The sequence below is a fragment of the Phasianus colchicus genome, chromosome Z (genome assembly GCF_987193195.1).
Source record: "Phasianus colchicus chromosome Z, bPhaCol1.hap1.1, whole genome shotgun sequence".
NCBI lineage: Eukaryota > Metazoa > Chordata > Aves > Galliformes > Phasianidae > Phasianus > Phasianus colchicus.
Genome location: NC_143476.1, coordinates 73,779,511 through 73,804,312, shown reverse-complemented (window position 1 = coordinate 73,804,312; position 24,802 = coordinate 73,779,511). Strand labels below are relative to the sequence as shown.

General features: G+C 37.2%; 1 protein-coding gene across 1 annotated transcript in view; it reads left to right on the top strand.

Annotated features, from left to right (window-relative positions):
- Window positions 1-24,802, top strand: part of RAB3C (RAB3C, member RAS oncogene family) — a 133,338-nt gene that overhangs the window by 45,023 nt on the left and 63,513 nt on the right. The window contains exon 3 of the mRNA XM_031605461.2: window positions 19,281-19,399. Coding sequence (XP_031461321.1) covers window positions 19,281-19,399 — 119 coding nt within the window. The remainder of the gene's footprint in view (window positions 1-19,280; window positions 19,400-24,802) is intronic.

Sequence of the window (24,802 nt, the reverse complement as noted above, 5' to 3'; positions counted from 1 at the left end):
TTGTGCAATTAGTCATTATGTGACAATTGCATTTTTTGTAGTAGAGGAAAGATCTGTCATAACCATATATGTAGAATTTTTTTCTGTTTTAGGAGAAAATAATCTGTCAGTCAGCCTTCTCAGGAAGAGAAAGAGTAGCAAGAGAAGAGGAAAGCTGACTTAGTAAAGAAGCAAAGGACCTCTAAAAATCAGAAAGAAGACAGAGAGGACAAGGCATCATGTTTAAACTGCAAAGCATAGCTGTTGTACTGAGCACTGAGAAAGAGAGAGAGAGAGAGACGGAAAGAAATAAAGAACAAAAGAAAAAAAGTTTTGCTCTAGTCTTCATCATTGTAACTTCTATTTTATTTACACAATTAAAACAAAACACAAAGAAACAAAAACAACAGACTAACAACCAAGCAAACAAACAAAACTGAACATTCTAAGCGAGCTTTAGCTGCACCAAGATTATGGCATACTAGGGATCCTAAGCCAGTCAGGACATATTTAATCATTTATCACCGATGCTTCATGAAGTTTCAGTCAGTTGAATCTTCACTAACACTAATCATGGTACAGGGATCCTGGAGTGATTGCTGGAGGAGAAGACAGATGCTTGTTTAGGCCTTAGTGGTTGAAAGTATGCCAGCTACATTAGACATTATGTTCCTCTACTATACACTTTTCTGGTAGAGATCAGCCTAAATTATCATATAGAAAGATAGAATTGATGATTTTATGTTTGAACCTGTATGCTTTTATTTTAAAGAAGGGATTTATTTTAGACTTCTGAAAAAATTGAAAATGTGATGAAAAAATAGATTTGTTTACATAGACTTTTCTGCTAAATATTATTGAAATGGATACAGGAATTTTTCCAAAGGCTTGTTAATTCACAGCATGTTCTAGAAAATACCAAGTTATTCTGACTTTCTATGTTAAATAAGCATATGATATATCAATTAAAAGATTTGAGAGGAGAGAATCATTTTTGTGATAAGTGACTGTGCTCCAAGTTCAATTAAATTCTGCTGTAAGATTAAAATATTGCTAAGGCATGTGGAGTGACTAAATTAAGTGTATTTTAGTTACCATAAATTTTCACTGATTGACTACTATTTGTCAAATATGTGTGATAGCTTATTAGGAAATGTCTACACTGGAACCACTTTTGAGCTTTTCACTTTATAATTTCTGGTGATGAGTTTGTGCAATCTTTCTATAAATAGCTGTTTTTCTTCCTGGTAGGTGAGCTTTGGGAAAAACCTAGAACTGAAATAGCCAATTAAAAAAGGTATATGATTTCTTTGCGGTGAAATAGGAGATTAGTATAATTAAAACATAGAGAAATATAAATGTAACGCTACATTACAACACTGGGTACCTGGAACTCCTGTGTAGACACAGAAAAGAAACTTGATTTTCATAAATATGGAGAATCTGTAGCTTCCTTCAGAGTTACTGGACATTTCTACTGGCATAAAAGAAAATGTACAAAACAAAGCATTTTACTTCAGCCCTCTTAGCTAAAATAGCGTGTCATTACAAGTCATACTTTCATAATGCTGAAGATTAAAAGGGAAAAAAGTGGGGAGAAAAATCATGTGTTTCACACATTCATTTTGTAATCTCTTCTCACAAATTAAAGTCATTTTGAAAACTGAAGTACATTTCAGTGTTTCCAAGACTGGATGTAATACCCAAGTTTAAATGCTGAGCTGTGTCATCTTGTGAAATTGCTCTCTTTGATAACAGATGTTTGGAAAGGGCTATTTCCCCTCCAAGTCAGCATCAGGTAAATTTAGCCAAATCAACTTCTCTTTGAGCTATGTGCTGGGACTGAAACAGGAACCTGCTGGAGCTTATTGGGAGCTAACTAGTAATCAATTCTGGCAAATTATCCTCCTAATTTTCTGAAGCAGCAGTCTTTGAGCAATCCTATGTGTCTGTGGTTTACTTAGCATCTGGCCGGATGGCTGCACGTGGGTCCCACCTATCTTAAAGGGGGAAATGGATCCTAGCCCAGAAGCTAGCCAGTATAATAGAGAGGTCTCTAAACTGGGTATGAAAAGGGAAAAGGTTAAAATGAGGCTTGCTAAAGATGAGTCTGGTGAAATGTTGACTGGGATGAGGGTGAGTGCATCTACACCAATGCATGCAGCACAGGCAACAAACAGGAGGAGCTGGAAGCTGTCATGCAGTAAGCAAACTATGACTTAGTTGCATTACTGAGTGATGGGATTGCTCCCATGACTGGAATGCTGCACTGGATGGCTATACACTCTTCAGAATTGACAAGCAAGGAAGGAAGGTCAGTAGTATGGCTCTCTGTTACAGTTTCGATGCTGAGCTCAAGGCTGGGAATTAGAAGGTTGAGTCTCTATGGGTAATGATCAGGGAGAAGGGAAACAAGGCTGACATTCCATCAAAGGTCTTTTATAGCCTGCCTAGCTGGAATGAAGAGAGAGACAAGGTGTTTTATGAACATCTGTCAGAAGTTGCAAAATTGCCAGCCCTTCTCATGGGGGACTTCAACTTCCCTGATGTATACTGGAAATAAAATACAGTGCAGAACTAACAGTCTAGGAGGTTTCTAGAGTGAGTGGAAGATAAATTCTTGATGCAGCTGGTAAGAGATGCTACTGGAGGAGGTGCCCTGCTAGACCTGCTGTTCAGAGAGAAGGACTGGGTGGAGATGTGGAGGTTGGGAGCTGTCTTGGGCAGAACAACCGTGAAATGGTAGAGGGTTCCTGCTTTCGAAGGAGGGTTGGACTCTATGATTTCTTGAGGTCTTTTCCAACCCTGCAGTTCTGTGCTTCTGTATACACTGAGTTCTCAATTCTTAGTGATTCAGGAGGGGTGTCAGCAAAACTGCTACCTTGGACTTCTGAAGTGTGGACTTTGAACTATTCAGGACATTGGTAAGGAGGGTTCTTTGGAATTCAATCCTGAAAGGTAAATGGGTCCATAAAGGATGGATGCTTCTTAAGAACTGATTAGAGGCACAGTAACAGAATGTCCTCATGTGTCTTAAGATTAGCTGGACAGGAAGAAGACTGGCATAGATGCATAGGGAACTTCTTCAGAGGCTCCAGAAGAACTGTCTACCTCCTGTGGAAGAAGGGGCATGCAATTCAGGGAGAGTACAAAGAAGTTGTTCGGATATGCAGGGAGAAAATTTGAAAGGCAAAAACTGAGCTTGAATTCAACTGGCCACAGTAGTAATAGAGAACAAGACTTTTTTTCAAATATATTAACATTAAGAGGAGGGCTAAGGAGAACCTCCATCCTTTACTGGATGCATCATGGAATATGAGGATAAGGCTGAGGTTCTCAGTGCCTTCTTTGCATCTGTCTTTAATTATCAGACCAGTCATCTATTCTCTGACCTGAAAGTCAGGAGTGGAGAGCAAAATAAACCCCACATGATTCAAGTGGAAACAGTTAGAGACCTACTAGTCTATCAAGACTGTCACAGGTCCATGCAACCAGTTGGTTTCCACTTGAAGGTGCTGAGGTAGATAGTGGAGGTGATTAACGAGCTGCTTTCCACCATCTATCGGTGTTCCTAGTCAACTGGAGAGGTCCTAGAGGATTGGAGGCTTGCCAGTGTGACTTCCATCCACAAGAAGGGCCATGTGGAGGATACAGGGAACTACAGACCTGTCAGCTTGACCTCGGTGCAATGGAAGGTTATGGAACTGATCATCTTGAGTGAGATCATTCAGCATGCAACCAAGTGGATCAGGCTCAGCCAGCACAGATTCATGAAAGGCAGGTCCTGCTCAACCTGATTTCCTTCTATGATCAAGTGATCTGCTTAGTGGAAAATTGAAAGGCTGTCGATATAGCCTATCTAGACTTCAGCAAGGCCTTTAACACTGTCTCTCGCAGTATTCTCCTAGAGAAGATGTCAGGCCATGTGTACCTGAACAGGTACATTATTTGCTGGATAAAGAACTGGCTGGAAAGCCAGGCCCAGAGAGTGGTAATGAATGGAGTTAAATCCAGCTGACAGCTGGTGTTCTACAGGGGTTGATATTGGAGCCAATACTGTTCAGTATTTTTATTGATGACATGGATGAGGAGATTGGGTGTAACCTCAGTAAGTCTGCAGATGATACTAAGCTGTGAGAAAGTGTCAATCTTTCAGGGAGTAGGAAGATCCTACAGAGGGTTCTGAATAGGCTGGATATCTGGGCTGAGGCCAGTGGGATGAAGTTCAACAATAACAAGTGCATGGTCCTGTATATTGGCTACAGCAACTCCAAGCAACACTACAAGCTTGGGGTAGATTGGCTGGAAGAAATGGACCTGAGGGAGTTGGTTGACACTTAGCTGAACACATACCAGCAGTGTGCCCAGGTCTCCAAGAAAGCCAAGGGCATCCTAATTTGTATCAGAAACAGTGTTGCCAGCAGAGCAGTGAAGTGATCATACTTCAGTACTCAGCACTGTTGAGGCCTCAAGGACTGTGCTCAGTTTTGGGCCTTTCAATACAAGAAAGACACTGAGGTCCTGGAGTATGTCCAGAGAAAGGGAACAAAGCTGGTGAGGGGTCTGGAGCACTAGTCTTATGAAGAGCAGCTGAAGGAATGGGGGAGCTGAGGCTCAGAGGAGATCTTATTGCTCTCTACAATGACCTGAAAGGAGGTCGTTGTGGCAAAGTCGGAATCAGACTCTTCTCCCATGAAACTAGCAATAGGACTAAAGGGAGTGGTCTCAACTTGCAAAAGGAAAGGTTCATATTGAATATTAGAAAAAACTTTTACTCTGAAAGAGTCAGGCACTGGAACAGGCTGTCCAGGGAGGCTGTATTAAGAAATATAGTTCAGTGGGAAAATGGGGGTCGTAGGTGGGTGGTTGGACTGGATGATCTTGGAGGTCCTTTCCAACCTTGGTGATTCTATGATTCTATGATATTAAATCATCAGAATTCAGACTTATTTTTTCCCCAGTATATTTGAGGATATGCCAGGAAAGAAGTCCTTTCTGGGACAAAATCCTCATTTTTATCTCTTTTTGTTCAAGTCTTCTCTTTTGCCATTAGTCTTTCATGTCTGTCTCAGAGGTATTTTGTCAGCTGATGGATGATCATTCAATTATGTTTGCACAAAAAGAGAACATGTCCCACAGCTTAATCAAATCAGGGTAGAAATAATTCTCATCTTTTATCTAAGATCAGACTATCCTTGGTTGAGAGTCTGATAATGTAATTTCCAGTTAACATTCTGGTCAGTGTTATATTCAGTGAAAAGATTTCTGGGGCTTCTTTTTAGGTTCCAGCAGCCAAAGGCAGAGATTGCATGCAGAGAAAATACTCAAGCATACCAACTGATGTCCTGTCTGGTGAAAGAGGGATGGAAAGGCATGGCTAAGGAACCTTAATGATGTTAACACTGCTTGGTACTTAACAGATGTCCTTTTGAGGCACTAAGTTTGGATTTTGACATTAAATAAGTCTAATTTTCTACTAGAACAAATTCCTTTGATTGGATATCTTTTACATTTAATTTTGTTTTTTTTTTTTTTTTCAGGAGATAATACATGAATCTAAAATAACTATAGACTATTATATTTGCTTTTTTATTTCTACTCCTAAGAATCATGGAATGAATCATAGCTTAACTCCTCTGTAAAATGATTTTCTTCTCTGTTTTGTTTGGTGAAATGTAAATATATATAGGAGCAATTATGATTAGATTTTTTTTTTTCTCATCATGACCTTATGAGGGGAGTCAGAATTCTGGGAACATAGGCAAGATTTCAGTGTCACAATTTTGCTATCATTATCCTTGATATAAAGACACAGTACTTTCAAAAGATTTACCAAATACATCTTTGCATTGTAATATGAATATTATATGTAATTATGGTCATATTATATACATATGTATTTAAATCTGTACTTTTGTGTATAAACATAGAAATATGCAGCTGTGTGAATATATTGCTTAAAAATTAATGAAAACTTCCACAGATTTAAAACCACTATTGTGTTATAGAAGACAGGCAAAAAATGGAATAGAGCTGTAGTAGAATATCGTGGTTTCCAGGAAGCTGCATCTTTGTTTTAATGACTTTTTAAAATTAGAGATGAAGTAGAACCATGTGTAAATTACAGTAGAGTTCTTGTCATCAAACATCTTCTATGGTGTCAGTGCTTCACTGCAGGCAGGAATGCCCTTTGAAAATTATTAGACTGTTCTTGGACTACGTATAATCCCAATGTCTGGTTTTGTAATAGTTACTGCTTTAATTTAGCTCTGATTGTAATACTTGCTACAGTTTTCACAGCTGGTCATTTTTCTGCTTCCATTAGACTGTGATTTCCTATCTCTTTATGATGCATTACAACAGAATAACTCTAATTACCAGAAAAATACCTGTAGTTTGAAAATCACAGCTGAAGCACTAATTATAGTACAACACATGTGGTCTAAATCTTACTGTTAGAAATTATTTATAAATTCTATTGTATTTCATTAAAATATTTGCATTGAGGTCTTTTCAAATAACCAATGGCAATCAATTCACCTGGTAATATTCTTATATAAAGAATTCCAGAATGTTTCTGGAAGGAAAGGTGCATTTAAATCAAGCTTTTTACCTTAACCCATTAAGATCTTTTTGTATGTTTTTCTTTGGTAATTGATTTCAGAACTGATAGAATTGTCTATGTTATGATTAGCACCAAATATATTTGGATCTTTCTTTGTGTTTGGAAAGTTAATTAATTTACTAATTATATGAGATAGGATTTTTCCCTTAGTTAATGTAGATTTTATTATTTAGAAGAAAGAACAGCATAGATTTAAAGTAACTTGGATTTTGTGTTGAGAGACATGGTTTAGTGAGTACTATTGGTGTTGGGTGGATGGTTGGATGATCTTGAAGGTCTTTTCCAACCTTGGTGATTCTGTGATTCTGTGAACTAGAGTTACAGACTGAAGAACTCTTTTTTTCTTATATTATTCTGCTAGAAAATTTCATGTGGTTGGAATGCCTGAACAACTGGTTCACATGCTGATTTAAAAAAGTAAGCCCAAATAAAATCACCTTGTAAAATTAGAATCACTGTGAGTTCCTCAGAAAACTTAAGAATGTATCTGTTTGGATTCTGAAAGGATCGAAAAAAGCTTCAAAAATAGTCACATAAATTCTTGTGTATAAAGGGATATGGCAATTCTTGTGCTTCTGTGTGTGTTACACTCTGAAAATGTGAAACAGAAGATGGCCTCAGAGTCAGGTTTGCCGAGTCCCTGTCTCTTCTAGACAATATTTCTATGATTCTGTTTCTCCATTAATTTCTACAGCCTGTGATTTAGTACCTGCTTCTAGTGGCAGCTGTTTTATGGTTTTGGCCAGAAGTTCCTTGATGAGTTTGATTCAACTGCTATTTTTAATACACACAAATTTTACTTTTCTTTTTTTTTTTTTTTCTCCCATTTACTACCTCTTTGTAGCCAGAAAACTGTTATTCATGCAAGACAGCTAAAAATGACCATCACTTAGAGTTGTAGAGCATCAGCAGTTTCACAAGTTTTTTCCAAACATATAAACACAAAATATTAGTTTTAGAAATTATGTTAGCCTTCACCTCTCTTTCTCTGCATAAGTAAAAAAAAAAGAAAACAAATTTCCTTTAAAGTCCAAGAAATAATTTTTGTTCATTTAGAATTTATTCTGGAATGTGGCATCATTCCAGTTCTCATCCAGCAATGTACCTTAAAGTCTGAATTTCCATTGGAAGTTATTTCCCTGAATGAGGACTTTTGGATTTGTAATTTTTTCCCAAAGTGCACTGACCTACCCATGCACTTACAAAGTTTGCTTTGTGCTTATTGTGAAGAGTTGTTTGTAAACTCTCTTGACAAGCAGGTATTCATAAAGCTTTAAACTCTCTCCATGTGTTGAGTTGCTGCTGCTTTGCATGCCTGACCTTTTTTGAAATATGGGAGGTAGGCAATATACTTCTTGTGAAACCGCTTCTTTTCTTCATACATTGCTTTTTTTTTTTTTTTTTTTTTTTTTTTTGGCTTTTTTAAGAATCTTTGAATGAACATATCTTTCTTTCTTTAAAATGTTGTTGATACCAACGCTGTTTACTCTACTTTGAAAAAAAAGTATGTCAAATTTTCCAGAAATATTTTTTCTGGAAATATTTTGACAAAAGTTGATACAAAATTCTAGTTTTGAGCCTTCTCGAATGTTTTGTAACATTGTTAGGATGACTGTATTGCATCAGACCAGTGGTTTAGCTAGTCCACCAGTTTTTCTGGGCTGGTTGCCAGTAATAGATGCTTAGAGAAATGGCTATAAAACAGTTGTGTATTTCCACATAAATATACTGTAAATGCTTCCTGTTTTTTAGCTTGCTAAGGCATGTGAATTTGCACAGTCGTACCTGCTTACATGTCAGGTTTTTTTTTCTCATAAATTTTATACTTTCCACAAAAAAATTTACTGCAATTTGTTTGGCAGATGACAAGTGTGCTAAAATTGTGTTGTCTTCAAGTACTTAGAAAGTAAATTCCCATATGTGTAAGGCAAGTAAAATAACTGTTTAGGCAATTAAAAATACAGTGCATCGAATATCTCCCCATAAACATCTTTTGTATCTTTACATGTTTATATTTTGGTAAAATCAGAATCCATCTTGTTGACCACTCTTGTCAGAGGAGAATTTTTTCAGAGGTGTTTGCACATAGGGCCAAATCTTTACTAACAAAACTTATATAGCTTTTTTGATATGTGATAGTACTTAATTTTTTATTTTTATTTTTTTTTTTTTTTAAGGCAGAATAACTGTTCAAACCCATAAAATAGCTTTGCACTGATCAAGGAAACAACTTTTAATCTGTAGAAAATGTCCTAATTGTTTCAGACTGGGACTGATTTTGACCATTTTTGAGAGAAAAACAGAAATATAGTGTTCTGAATTCCCTTTCTATACAAACAGCAATAGCTATAGTGCTGAGGTGGAAACAGCTATAGTATCATTGTCTATTGTCATCAAGACTCTGGAATAGATGTGGTATGTAAAAAGATTAAATTTGTAGTTAGAAAAAACACAAAATATTAATAGGTCATCAGGTAATGTGGTAATTATGCTTTCTGGTGAGACTTTGTTCCTCTTAAAAGTTTGAGCTTAAAATTACAAAGAGTTCATTAGAATTGCTAAATATGATTATACATATGCTAAACACGTAAAACTCTCAACCAGTTTGAGCTAAAAAAGAAAGGAGATTAGGGGCCAAATTACAAAGCAATTTAGCTGAAATCTACTGTAATTATTCCACTTTATGTCAGAACTCCCCATGACATTTTTAACATCTACTTACAGCTCTCTCTTTAATAATTTACTGTTTTATAATGGAATAACATAAAGTTCATGGTTAGCTGACGTGTGTTCCATTATGTCAGCTCCAAAGATGTTTTCAGGGTAAATAAACGTTTCTTTGTCAGAGTGACCTGTGCTGTTCTGAATTATATTTCTTTCCTCAAATATGAGGACAAACAAAAACCCTCCATAACAAATCATATAGTGGATTGTATTCTTATTTCCATTTAGCATCTTTAACCTTCTTTTTTTCTTGGAGAGATTCTCACAGTCCTTCTGGCTTATCTAAGAAGTACATCCTGCTTTGATGACGCTTATCTTTCTTTGTGACTTCAATACAATTTAAAGATTCCTCAAATTAATAGACACATCCTACCTAGGGATTGATAAAACTAGCAGCATATTAGTGACTGATATCTTTGTGTTAATTTTCTCACGACTAATGTGAATTAATTTCAAGGCAGGCAATAGCAGATTTTCTGGAGTCCTGTAAGAGCTGACAATTAAAGATACACTTTGAAAGAGCTAAAGAGTATAAAAGGTTTAGGAACAGTTTCTTGGTCTTCCATGTATGTTTTCAAAAGCTGTCTGGACTCCCATGCTATAAAGAACCTTTTCAGTTCCTGATGGCTGACATCATCTGTCCTGTGCCACCTGTCCTTTATCCATCCTTCACTTTAACACAGAACCACCTTCTACAGGCTCAGCTGAATGTGTTTAAGATACCAGAAGAACTCACCTGGCACATGACATTAATGTTTCTGGCTAGCTGACCATGCTGTGTAATACTCATCTTTGCAAAAGTAAATTACTAATCACAAATATCTGAACCAAGAAGGAAAAAAAAAAAGAGAGAGAAAAAGTTAAAGCAGGAAATGCTCTGTTGATGGGAAACTCAACAATCTACCTCCAAGCCATGTATTAAGCAAGTTTGGTGGTGACAAATTTTTGGAGTGCAAAGCAGTTAAAATTGAAAGGAAGAAAGGAGAGCTTGATGAAGGCTGTCCTGTAAACACAGCTCTTCTTTCATGTAAGCCTTAAAATCTTGAAGTATCTTCCTAATATATTATATACCAAAACTTACCAGAATTTCTTCAGGTGACTTTGATGTATGTCCTAAAAGAAAATGACTCTCTGAAAGTCACTGATGCTCCTTTTATATCTCAGCATCCTGATACAGCCATAGAAAGAGATGATACAGAAGTTACTTAGAGAGTCCACTTCACAAGGAAACTTCAAAAAATATCTCAATGGGATTGAATTTGAACTATGCCTGAACTTTTCCAGAAATAGCACATTTGCAGTCTTTTGCCTAAAATGGGTAGAACGTGACTTGTTTTGTGATATAAAAATTCTTTTTCTTTTTTTAGTTAACTGAAATTTAAAACAATTTGGTGTGAAAGGCTTGAGTTGATAGTAATTCTGCTGACCATTTAAATGTATTTTGTGAACTTAATATTCTACACAGAGAATCATTCTTTCACTCTTGGGAAAGTTTGAAAGGTCATTAATATTTAATAAGAACATTCCTGCAGACTTAAACACATGGGTTTATCGCAGGGAAAAGCAGAGGTGAAGAGACAGTTTCTGGCAAGTGTGCTTGGTTTGTGACTTAAGAATGTCCTTTGAACTACTAATTCAGACTTCTATCTGAAAGAGTTACAAAACTGCTCCTAAAAAAGCCTGCCAGAACAAAAATCTGCTAAGCTTGGTGTTGCCATGAGGGTAGAATTATGTTCATAGCTCTTAATAGCTGAGGTACCATTAGCTAATCAGTGGACAAGGATTTGCATAATCTTGTAACATGATGATGGTGTTGTGCAAATTTGTGCAGGGCAATGAGCTGCTGACATAGAGCTATGATCAAAATGGCTGGCCAAACTTCTCTGTATCCATGGAGTTCGCCCTCATCCTGATTAATAAGGGCAAGTTGATTAACTATGAGTAATGAATACTAATAGAGGAAACTGTCTTCAAGGTGCAGAATAGGACATAATGATAAAGGAGAGAGTAATCTGAAAGCTTCTTGCTCATATTTTGTGAATAGCAAGTTCTAGAGAGAAGTAATTAATCCAAAGATGTATAAGTATCTAATCAAAGTATAAAAGCGGGAAGAGGCAGAAGGTAGTGTCATTCCAAAATATCTAGGTGATGCTGCCTGCTTGTGTCTTAACAGCCAGCTTAGTTTCTGAATGTATATCTTAGCCCATTGTTTTTTACCTTCACTGCTAAATGAAAGGCAAATGCCTTTCAAAAATGATGAGAAATCAGGCAAGATGTAAAAGCTTTGTCACAACTGTAAAATAAATAAAGAAATAACAACAGATTTGTCATAGGGCAGGCACAGAACCATTTTTAGGTCACCAATTGCTCTGTGGACTGAAGAGCCAGTTTTGAAACAGTCAAATTATAAATACCAAATGGCAGTCACCAAAGCAGAGCCTCCTTCATCTGTGCATGAAACAACTCTGCCTCTTAGATAGCAATTAGGCATAAGTTGCATATTGTTAGGACTGAGTCTGCTGCAAAGTCTGTCCTTATGCTACTGTATGTACGATGGACACTGTCTAGCTTCACAGTTGCCAAGTACATTCATGGAAGGAGACTTAGTGGCAAGTCTGAAAATTGTAAATAGTGTACTCAAGTGTCAGATTTCTAAGATAACTGTTTCTTGAAACATTATTGTTGATACAGCAATTTTTTTTGTGTTCCTTTCACTCAAAAGCAGATTGCTCCTTCAAGCTTCACCAGAAATCAGTGCTAGGTGTTAGTATTCCTGGATTGGTTTGTTAATTCAGCTACTGTTCTTGTACAGCCACAGAACTCCAGGAGCAGGGGCTTTAAAAAGCAAATATGACAAGACAAGGAATATCATATTATTTTCCTTCCATAGCGATAATAGCTGCCTATTAGAACAAAGATTCTTATCAAAGCTTTGCTGATCTTGTTTGTATATAACAATTTTTTCAGCATGGTTCTCTGTGGTCTTAATTTTTATTTTATTTTATTTTTTAACTATGAAGAAATTTCTACAGCCTGATTTACAAGTAATTAAATGTAAAGCTAGAAATATGAAAGTATTCAACCATTTTTTCCCTAGATACTGTTACAGGCTAGACTAATAATATTAATTGTGCTTTAATTTTATTCAGAAAATTAAATGGCATTACTACATGAATTGCAAATTAGAGTATTTTGCAAATTCTTGATTTCTACCATGTTTTTGGAGCTGAACTTAAAGTCTGGTTCTGCAACTCTCTCCTTAAAATAGAACAAAATATATTCTAAAACTGAAACCTGGGCATTTCTTTCTATACATACATACTTTCTAGGCAGTAACATGAAGCTTGTTTAAAGAACAAAGTGGTAATTGAATCAAATTAATCTCTTTTATTTTTGAAGAAAACGCCGGGACTCACTGATTTCACTGTGGTAAGGAAAGACAGAGGCATGCTACTAATATGGCAGGGAGGCTCAAAACGTGACTCCAGAACAAATAGCAGCTGTGCTGAGCTAGGAAGGAGGCAGTGGTTCATTGACTTTTGTAAGCTGTGTGTTTTAGGAAGGGGTGATATCTGGACCGCAGAGAATAAAAGTTTTCTGTAGGTCTTAAAGAAAAAAAATACAGTGAAGAACATGGAAGAAGGAAAATAAAAAATCTGAACAGATAGGAACTTCAGGCACGGTTACCAGCTGCAGAGATATTGTGAGAGAAAGCAGATCTAACAAAATTCTTACAACTGTGGCTTGGGTTTTCTGGGAACTAAACTGTTCCTCTAGAAGAAGCTCTGCTACACCTTCCTGGAGTAATTTTGTTGTGTACGTTTGGAATATTGCCTCTCTCCTCAGCTCTGGACCCAGCTATTTCCAGCTGGCCCTGCCATGCTTACAGCCTTCTGATATGATGAACGACCTGCCAACTCTGATTTCAGGGTGAGTTATAGGGACTAGCATACAGTTATCATACTACGTACATACTAGTGTATGCTAACCACATAATATGTAGTTAGCACATTTGGAACTACACTAGATCACATGTACAGGCAGGCCAAGTAGCTAGCTTTTTAAGTTCCAAATGTGTTGTTTTTGTTTTTTATTATATATGTATTTAGATAGATACAAACACACACACATGTATTTATATTAAAGAACATAATTCCAGGGAAACCAAAGCCATTAGAAGTCTGGAAGGAGCTGCTGGGAGGAGATAGGTCCACAATCAAGATCTGAATAGGCCGTACACAGTGCTGTATTTTCTTTGCATACCTTAGCTAAAGAAACAGGTCTTAAACATTCTCCATTCCTATCAGTAAGTGTTCATATGTTTCCTTCTCTGGGCCCAATGATTTCTGTTGGAAGTGCTGCTTCCAGAGAAGTGATGCACCTAGAACAGTCGCTCATTTTTCTGCAATGCTTCTATCTCTTTTCTCATTCTTTGTGCCCTGTTCAGTTACTTCTGCTGCAGACCTGCAGTTACTCTTCCTGAGTGGCTGGCAGTAGGCTTTAGCTGGGTTTGCATCTGTCCATACCCAGAGGAAGATGGTTTTTGCAGAGGCTCTCCCTCTCTGAAGAGTGTACATACTGATTTTGTGTTTGTCATATTTCCCTTTTTATACTTTCTTCATTGAGATCACAGAGATCCCTGAGGAAAGATCAGAGATGTGTCTTTTAAGCTGCTCAGAAAAGAGCCAGTTTAGATTTTCATTCGCCTACTGCCTCAAGTCCTTTCATGTAAAAACATAAGAAAAGAAGCAAACATACAGTCTCTTTGATGGAATGTATAAATAACCACTGGGAAGCAACAGCAGGAAAGAAACATGAAACTCATAAAGCAGCTGCTGTTCTTGATCGTTCTGCCAATTTTGTATAAGTTCACAGAAAATATTGACCTGTAAAGTGAGAATTCACTCAATTCAGATTTCTAATTTTATTGTTCTGTTTGTCTCTCTTCAAATGATGTGCACCAGAAATACAGATGCTATCAAAGAAATCTTCCAATATTGCCAATTTTCTGTCACAATCATAGAATCATAGAATGGCCCGGGTTGAAAAGGATCTCAAAGATCACCTAGTTTCAACCCCCCTGCTACGTGCAGGGTTGCCAGCCTTGAATGGGGATGGTGCATCCACAACCTCCTTGGGCAACCTGTTCCAGTGTGTCACCACCCTCGGTGTGAAAAGCTTACTCCTAATATCTAATCTAAACCTCCCCTGTCTCAGTTTAAAACCATTTTCCCTTGTGATAGGACACTTGTCCTATCACTATCCACCCTTTCAAACAGCCATACTCCCTCCTGTTTATATGGTCCTTAAAAGTACTCGAAGGTCACAATGAGGTCTCCCCAGAAACTTCTCTTCTCCAAGCTAAACAAGCCCAGTTCACTCAGCCTTTCCACATAGGAGAGGTGCTCCAACCCTCTGATCATCTTAGTGGCCCTCCTCTGGACCCGCTCCAAGAGCTCCACGTCCTTCCTGTACTGGGGGCCCAGGGCCTGGATGCAATACTTCAGATGGGGCCTCACAAGAGCTGAGTAGAGGGCGACAATCACCTCCCTCTCCCTGCTGGCCACCCCTTTTTAATGCAGCCCAGAACACAGTTGGTCTTCGGGGCTTCAAGCACACACTGCTGCCTCATGTCCAGCTTCTCATCCACCAGGACCCTCAAGTTTGTATAAATACCTGGGATTGCCCTGATGTATGTAAAACTTAAAATGTGGGGAAAGTAATGTAAAATCACATTTGTATGTTTTGCATACAATGCAGAAATACAGAGGCATAGTCACTCAAGTGTGCTGTAAAATCAGTTTGTATTTTCCAGACTGAATTTCATAATGACAAACTCATTAAAAGTTCTTGCTGCCAAATGCTGTTTGCCTTCACCTTCAAAACTGTCTGCATTAATAACAAGTTGCTCCACTTAGAAGTTATTTACATAAAGTATTCTTCATGTCAGTGGTGCAGTGCTAGGCAAGGAATAGGGAGTGCACACACTCAGCAAATTAATTCAGAAAGGGACAGATTTAATACATTGCTCAAATCATTGGTATAATTGAAGTATATGTTCTAACAGGGCAGACATTATGGATGACATCTGCCTTAGCAGGCCTTGACAGTAAGGGGGATTTACTTCGCTAAATTAGTTCAGCTAACTCTATATTGGATGCCTAAATGGTCATTATTTTCAAAATATTTATAAAAAACAAGGTTTCTGTGTTTTGTGTTTTGATACTTTCTAGCCCCATAAATGCTTATCTTCATGTGCAGAACAGATTATTTCTTCTATACCAGCTAGTCTGCTGTCTCTACATATTTCTGCTTACTCAGAGTATTACATTATAGCTCTCCACTCCTCTGCAACCATTGCTGTCAGCAGCCAGTGCATTTCTCATACTCTAAAGCTTCCAACATTATGACAGTTAAATAGTAATAATGAGAATCTGTAGGAAATTTACCAATTATTCAAGACTAGCTTCAAGGAAGAAACACTTGACTAAAATCTTGTTGACGAAGTTTTTGTAAAAATAACTGATGTATGTATATGGTCAGATTCACACTTTTAATTCCAATGAACAGACAAGGTAATCTAGAATTATCTTGCTCCAGATGGGAAAGGATAGGTGGTCAAATATGTACCAAATTGGTATCTTCACCATGAGCCAGAACTTTTCATAGAGCATTCCCTCACTGTCATTCATCCCCTTTGGTTTTTCTACTCTACTTCTCTAATGAGCAGTCAATTGTCTTTATCAGACTTTATTCCCATGAATGAAAGAGCCCCCAGGATGATCCACATGTCTTGTTTTCTGCCCATCAAAGATGAAAATGAACTGCCTTGGTTAAAATGCCATTCATTAATAGGTCAAATTTTATTCTTCCTCAGGCTTAATTTTAGTTTGCTAAACTAAACATCAGTGCAGTATACCAACATTATATTTCAGAATATAAACCTAAAAAGATGGTCACCAGATCAATTCCATCGTCTTGCTAAAAAGACTGAAGTGAAATAACAGCAGCCAGCAGCTATACCTGAATTGGAGCTTTTCTTTGAGTACAAACTAACCCGAGGATAAAAATCACAGTGATTTACAGATATAAAGATGGTGAAATATGAAAATTATTTTTTTTCTGCTCAGTTCTTCTGTAAGAATAAAAGTTAATAAACAGAAAAATCCACTTACACTGCTGCACTATGTACTTCAGATACATTAAACCAGTATAATAAAACGTGTTGCTTAATATTCAAGTATTTTATATTTTCAGTGTACTTCTTCTGACGTGTTATTGCTGTTAATTAGCAATACTATATAAGGAGCTATCTTTGGGGTGTTTTTTAATATATTCTAGTCAGAAGACAGAGGAAATGCTTATGAACATGTAAAACACAAAAGCATTGACAAAACTGATTTCTGGTATTAATTTCATTTCTCACAGAAACATAAACACTCCTGCACATAACCTGTATATTCGACCAATGAAAACTTTGTTTTCTTATAGCAAGTGCATTGGTAATAACACCAACATGAATGTGATTATCAACATATGAACCGAATAACTCCACCTTGTTAATGGTCATCCATCTATGCTGTATGCAGAAATGCCATTTATGAATTTTGTTGTTGTTGTCACATTAGCTGCAGGCATATATTAGCTGCCTGCTGTATAGAGAACAAAACCCAAATATCTGCTTCCTTCCTTTGACCAAGTCAAACCCAATGCCTTGGTCCACTCTGTCTGTGCTTGGATCCTCATCTGCAGATCCTTGCATTTGTGTAAAGTATTTAAGAACTTTTATCTTTGTTTTTCTTCCTTTACACTCATTTTTATTCTCTGTAACTAGAATACCTAGGTCCATAATGACTCCCTTTAAGACTGTCTGCAAAGTGGTTAATGTCTTAAGCTAGGAAGCCTCAGTGCCTCCTGGTTCAGTTCAGAGGACTGTTAGCTCTTATCTGCAGACAGGTTTCAGTAGATATCACCTACAGCAAAATAAGATTTGCTTCAGTAACAGTAAGCTTCTGCTTGTCACAGCATCATATTTCCAACCAAACACGCCAATGGCAGACAAGCAAGCAGGCAGACACTGACAGAACTTGTTTAGAAATTGCATCTGTTCTGTACAGTAAGGCTGTTTACATGCTACAGTCCATCCCTCCCAGCTCTCCTCTTAGTAACAAATCAAATAAATGAAGCCAGTGAAACGTGAGAGTGAAACTTACTCTGTACAAAAAATACAAAGGCATGGTTTTTTTATAATGAAAGGTTGCATTTTTCCTGCTAATAATGTTTTTACTTGAAATTTCAATGGTAATTTTCCTCTTATTTACAGAGCACAATCTCTGAGAGAAAACTGACATCTCTGTATTAGAATGTACACAGGCTTAGTGGAAGAGTCTTAATACCTTAATAATCAGGAGTAGCACCACAAAATTTGTACCGGTTAGAAAAGCTATCCTGCCTCCAAAACACACGTGGAAAAGTGTCAGCCAGCTCAGAATACAAGCAGAAGTTTAAGCCTGTCTGGTGTATACTACACAGACAGAGCCACGTGGCCTCTTAATGTCTAACTTCTCTTTTAGCCTTGGAGCACTGAAACTACACCACGGCAGTAGCAACTGTAAACCAGGATGTACTGAATACATGTATTTTAGACATATCCTTATCTGGTCTCAGCAACTGTCTTACTATATTTGTTATTCAATAAGTGGTCTCTGATATAGGTAGAATCTCCTTTTTTACTTCATTGGATTACAGAATGCATGACATATGCATAAAGAATGCCCAATTATTTTTTTCCTTTTCATAAGGCAGTGCAACTAACACAAGAAACCTTTTCAGAAAACATCCAAATAAAACATTGTTTATCTCAAGTTATTTCTCTTTTTCAGCAGGAAGACAGATAAAATTGTTCGTATTGCAAACTGGTTCTTATCTACCCGAAATATCTGAAATAATGGAATTATGATTTAAAGTCTGTTGGAAAAAAAAGATATCCAGCTGATCTATTAGAGAGTTAGAGGACTGAAATGTTATGTATGGTTCATCTAAAGCTTCCAATGTTCACAGATAAAAATATTAAATAGGTTTGTTGGAACAGGATATAGTTACTCTCTTCCTGTAATTTAGCTATTGCTTTTGTCTCACAGTCTCAGTACAGACTCGGTACAGGTAGCTGTGGTAGAAACTGCATGTAAATGTAGTAACAAATGCTCCCTGATGTGAAGATTTTTTTTTATGGAAATAAGTAAAGCAAGGAGTAGGAAAAAGGAAAACTTTCATTCCTTACTTTGCAGAAATACAGAGAATGAGGAAGAAAACTGGTCTGTAGTAAGGGACTTGTAGCCGTCTTTGGTTTGCCAGAGATCATTCCTATTTTTGAAGGACAATATCTCAGCCCTATGTTTTTGTCAGCACAAATTTCTGTTTGTGCTAAAGTTGGCATGAACTCCAGTGATTTAAAATCATACGAACAGAACAGTTAAACACTGACTTTTAGCCAGTACGTCCACAGACTTCAAGAACCATACTGATCTTATGGTGAAAATCTTAGGGATGCTGATTTGCCCCAGCTGCTTCTTCAGAACATGAGACCTTACCTTTCCCCTCTATCAAAATGGGAAGCACCCAGGCAGGAGCAGGAGACAAGGTTCTAATCCAAAATACATTGCACAGTGTGAAGCAATGAATGGCTTCTGTTATAAAGCATTCTTTCTGCTTTTCACCACTCTCCCTTCATTGCAAAATGGACATGTTCCTCTTATTATGATCCAAAGCGGAATACTTCTTTTTGTTGTTATTCTCATTATTCTCTCCTTTCAATTAATTTTATGAATAGGATTGCAGAGTTGTGCAATGACCACTGCTAGTTTTCTTCCTCATTATAAAAGAAAACAAACAAATAAAAAAGATTTGTCAGTTTATCTACAATATGTAAAAGGTTTCTTTGTTACTGTTTCAGGACACAGCAGGTCAGGAGAGATACAGAACAATTACCACGGCTTACTACCGGGGTGCAATGGGTTTTATTTTAATGTATGACATCACAAATGAAGAATCCTTCAATGCTGTGCAAGATTGGTAAGTAAAACTTGAAATCCATATTAGCTATCAGAGGTAATGTTTAATATCACTGAACTGTTGTGATAGTATACATTGTCTTGGAAAATTTATTTCCAGATACATTGCCTATGCCCAAAGGCAGGATTTTTGATTTTGTGGAAAGACAGTGAATACTTTAAAATGCTTTGCATATGACTTATATCAACTATTGTATTTTCTGTGATGTCTGTAATGTGGATTATTCCACTAAAATGAGCAACTTGATGAGTAGTTTCTAACTTACCAGAAAGCATTACTGTAGCTCAATGAAAGAAATGGGATGCTATGAGTGGGGTTGTCTTTTACTATTTTTATGTTGCTTTTAACCTTAATGGGTTAGATGTCTCATTCATCTGGCTCAAGTGTAAAAAATATGGAGAAAACTTTCATCAGAGTTATAGAACTTAAAATGGATGGTTATATTACCATCTATTTTGTGAGTATCAAGATGTTTCCATAAAAATATGTCATTTTAATCAGACAAGGACAAATGAGGATCCAAAAAATGTAATGTTTTTAAAGAACAGCTGACCCAAAAGGAAAGCTAGAATTAGTCTCAGCTGTGTCATCTTATCCTTCAAGAAGTATTTTCATACCTAAGAGCCTTCTAGCAATATTCTGGGTGATATATATAGCATTTGTCTTGTGTGTTCTCTGTACTCTCTTGCATTCTGTTCTCATGGGAGAATTGTGTTTGAGGGAAGATTTTGTTCAGAGTTTGTGTGATTTGTCCAGTACATTTCTTTTTAGCATCTTTGGTTAAGATGTGTACTACTGTGTACTTTTTTCACAACAGACAAGGTCACAGACATGTTTTACACTTGAAGTAAAAGGCAGTGATGTTGTGATGGCTGTTTGTAGTGAGTACTGTTGCCCAGCCACAGGCTGCCTAATAAATCTTTTTCTCTCTGTCAAGCTTTTTAACCTGTTGTGGCAGAAAAAGCCACTAAACCCATGGAGCACATTTCATCTCCACACATGGAGATTTTCTTGATCCATGTATGCTTGAATGTCTGGACATTCAGCACTCAGAAGATAAGAACTAGGAGACTTAGCTTGATTCTGCTCTACAAGAAATAGATCTTGTGTTGCCCAAGTAGTCTGAACACTAGTGATGTACTCAGACATCCAAAGAGAAGGACAGCTCCAGAGTGTGTCCCCTCTTGCTGCTGTCAGTCAGACTCCACACTGAACTGCTCTTATGAAAGATCCATCTCTATTTTCTAGAGAATGAATAAGCTTTCATGGTTAGTACAGACCAGATGACAAGCTTTTAGACAAGAGAGTTTATCTGAGTGGAGTCTCTACATGATGCTCAAATTGGAAGATGGATTTACACAGTGCAACTTGTTATGACAAGAGGATGTTCTGAGTCTTTTGTACCAGCTGGTAGTACCATGCTGAAGGCTTGCTGCTCACAGTTGCAAGTACTGCTGTGTTCAACAGCTTGGGACAGAATTTCCTTCCTATTCAGAAGCAACTGAAAGCTTTATTTGAAGGTGCTGCTCTGAAAGTTTAGCAAAAACAAGATGAAGGATTACACCCCCCCTCAACCACTGAGCCTGCAATTGTGGCAGCTAGCTTGCTGGGCCAGCCAGCTGAAGATTTTCCTTCAGAAGGAAGGCTCTGCTGCCCTTTGTTCATAGGCTGCTTCCATTCAAGTTCTGGGTTAACTGGGTGATAGTGGCTGTGAGGGGCCAGCTGTAATCTGCAAATCTCATTGCTGCAGTCTGTGGGCAAACCAGATGGCATGCCATGTATTATTGAGTCTCATCTGATACAAAGATTTCTTTATAGCAACAGTAAAGATGAGTACTTATTATTAATTTTTCACCACCTGTTTGTTTTCTGACCTGCTAGATCTAATATCATTGCCATTTTTTTCTCTGCTGGTGAAAAACAGCTAGGCTTCATAACAGTTAAAACAAAAATCTCTGTTAAAATGAAACAAAAAAATATATTTTTAAAAGCTATGGATCTTTTAGGTTTGTAAAGTTCAATTTCCCACACTTTTTATCTAGAATATTTACAAACAGTTGGCAGCAACTGTAGAAATGTGGGGAAGGGGATTGCCTGATTACATGCCTAGAGCTACTGAGCAGTCATCTGCATGATGAACGGGATGACAGACAGGCAGTCCTGCCTCATTTGTCAGGATGAGACACAGATTTGCTTTATTTTCATTTTTAATTTCATAAGCCCATTTGCTGCCTTGCTGTTCTTCCTCTTTGTTTTTTCTCCCCATCTCAGGGTTGATAATTGATTTTCATTAGCCCATGCTCTAAAACTATAGCTTGCTTCTGAATAGGAAAAAAATTTAAAAAACGTCACAATTACCAATGCTGCAGGAGACCAGATGTCCGTGTTTATGTCTGTGCATTTGAGAAAGGCAAAAAAGCAGCAGTAGATTTTAAGCCCCTCTGGAACTTAAAATGCTTTTCCCTGTGATAGAATTGCCTCTGATGGCAGTGGTGGCATTTCATGTATGTGCACAATGGGTCAAATTCAAGCTCAAAGACATTGGATTCAAGGGTTCATCTAGAAACTACATTACAATCAGTACAATAAATCTAAGGGTACCTTTTACATCTGGATAAAGAAGGCCAGTTTAAAATGTGTGCAGAGATCATTCTCTAAAAGCATTTAATACAAAGCTGTTGTAATGTACTGAAAAACATTTTTTTCAGTCTGACTTCTGGCTGACATCTCTCGTTTATAATAGCAGATGGATTGTCATATTTCCAAGTATGCCATGCCTAGGTCAGCATGACTTTGCTCAACTGTGAGATATGCTATACCTTATTTGACCATTAACATTTTACATACAAAAAAGTCAGTGTCTGTATTTTTATCTAAACCTATTAGCACCAAGATACGCAACGCAGCAGCACCACAGGCAAGCATTTGTCTACCATTCTGTGGGACTGAGAAATCATTCCGTCTTAAAGCCTGGCTAAAGGACTTGAAAATCTAATAAATTTCAAACATTTGATACTTCAGGAAACATTCATGTTCTACATTCACTAGGTAAAATTAAAAAAAAATTAAAGACTACAAATAATAGTAACAACAAAAACTGTAACATAAATAAATATTTTTTATATATGCCAAAAATATTTGGCTTGAGAAATCTTGAGTTGCTCTGTAGGTAGGTTTTCTGCATGTGGACCCAGTGATTTATTGCTTATAACCCTTTTCCTTTTCTCTGTCAAGAGCTAATTCAGATTTAATCCATATCAAGGACTAAAATGTTTCTATAATTTATTTTAGAGAGTATTGCTAGTCTTCCAGCTAGTTCTCCTGAAAAAGAATCAGTCACCTGCAGTGCATTCTGCTAGTATTCTTCTTTAAACTGACTGTATTTTTAATTTTAAATTTTGACTTTTTTAGACAGAACTAAAGGGAACAATAATGTAACAGAAGCAGAAATACTCTTCTAGTCTAGATTTCAGAAGGAGTTTTGATTTTAATTTTGTTACTAAAAAGTTTTTTTTTTTTTACTTTCTCTTTTTTGTGAAATATTTGGAGTGGTTCATGTATCGAGACAAAAGAAATGCTTTGCCCTGACACAAACTTTTCCATCATGGAGAAGAGTCAGAATGTAATAATTTACAGTATTGAAATTCTAAACTAACATCGTAGGTCCAGGCAGAATGCGGATAGAGAATATGGCTTCCTGAGACATGAAGGATCATTATTAGATGTGCTGGTGTGACTCAGAGGAAGTTGGTTTCTCCCACTTGTGCCCCTCGTAGCAGACTGGGTGCACACTTGAGTACATGAACCTTTTTGTGAACCTTTTCACAGGAGAGCCCAAAGAAACCAGTACTGCTGGTAAAGAAACAATACTGGGTCAATCTCTGAATTTGTTTTACTAGCTTATGGTAGTAGACACAGCACTGAACAATATTCTCCTTTGTAGATACAGACTTTCAGAAGTTCCCAAGAACAGCTTCTGTTTAATCAGTGAGAATGGATATGTGCTGAAAATCTGTCTGTTGGCAGAAACAGCAAAGCAAACATGCTTTGACTCAGCAGATCTCCTGTGGAGCTCTGCCCAGATTTTGGATCTGCCATTAGGAGGCCTTTATGCAGCTGGGGCACTGCAAGAGCAAGGTGTGTACTTGACACTGCTTTTGTGCATGTTAGTGATGCCACACTAAAATGATTCAGAGATTTGGGGAATATATATTTCTTTTTCCTACAAATAGGAACCACTTGGAGAGCATCATTTCTCTGCTTGGCTGATGTCTAGAGCCTACATTAGAAACAGGGAACAACCAAACCATGCTCTTTAGGTAAACGTCTTAGATAGCACCCACATGTTTCAAGTAGTTAGTCTCATTTTCTCTTCTTTTTCCTGTTAAATCTTAATATGACAAAAGTGAATGTTAAGAGTGAGTCTGTGCCACTTCGAGTCATGTTTCTTGTAGTAGTTTGGTTATAATGCCACAGTATTTACTTCAGTTACTCTTTTATACTGCCAGTTGCAGAATTTACAGCTCTCAGCCTTTATCATCATTACATTTCTGTGGAGGCTTTCATGCTCCCTTTTCTCTTAGTGACTCAGTCGACATAGATTTATGAATCTGGTTCCTTTTGGTGGAAAGGAGAATGTGAAGGCCATGTATGTTTTTTAAAATGCCATCAAATTAGTATGTTGAGTTCCATAGATGTGCCACGAAAATAAATCTTTCTGAGATAAACCACTTTTTAAATACAACCTTGCTATCCTCTTACTGACAGCTTTGAGGTTGAGGTGTTATTTATGCCCAGAATATTTCTAATGCAGTGTCTTTGGCTAGGTTAGAAACAAAATATGAAAGCCTGGGCCTTTATGTCCTAGTTTGAAACCCAGCTGAATGACTTCACAGTTGCAATGTTCAAAGGCTAGACAGGGGTGTTTTTGCATTGTACACTCACTTTGGGTCATTACTCTGGCAATGAAAATGTTGTCCCAACTCGAAGTGTTTGTCTGCCAATATCTGGTGACTGCTGAAAGCATTGCCATGGAGGGCTTCCTTGTGTGTGAATTCAAAATTTGAGAATACTGCACTGCTAAAGTCTCACATCAAGGGATGTATTCTCAGGTGACCCACGTGGCTGAAGGAGTCTACAAGCTTTGTATGGATAATTTTTTTGTCTCCTTTGGAAAAAGTGTACAATTACATCTCTTTAGAAGTTCAGAGAGTCTTCCATGAAAAATTATTCTCTTTCCTCTATTTCTCTTGTTGTTTTTTGTTGGTGGTGGTTTTTTTGTTTGTTTTTGTTTTGTTTTTGTTTTTTTTTTCCCTCAGGTGTGATTTAAATAGCCTACTGTCTTCATTATGCTCAAGTTCAGCATCTTCAGGAATGTATCAGCTGGCAGACTGGGTATATTGT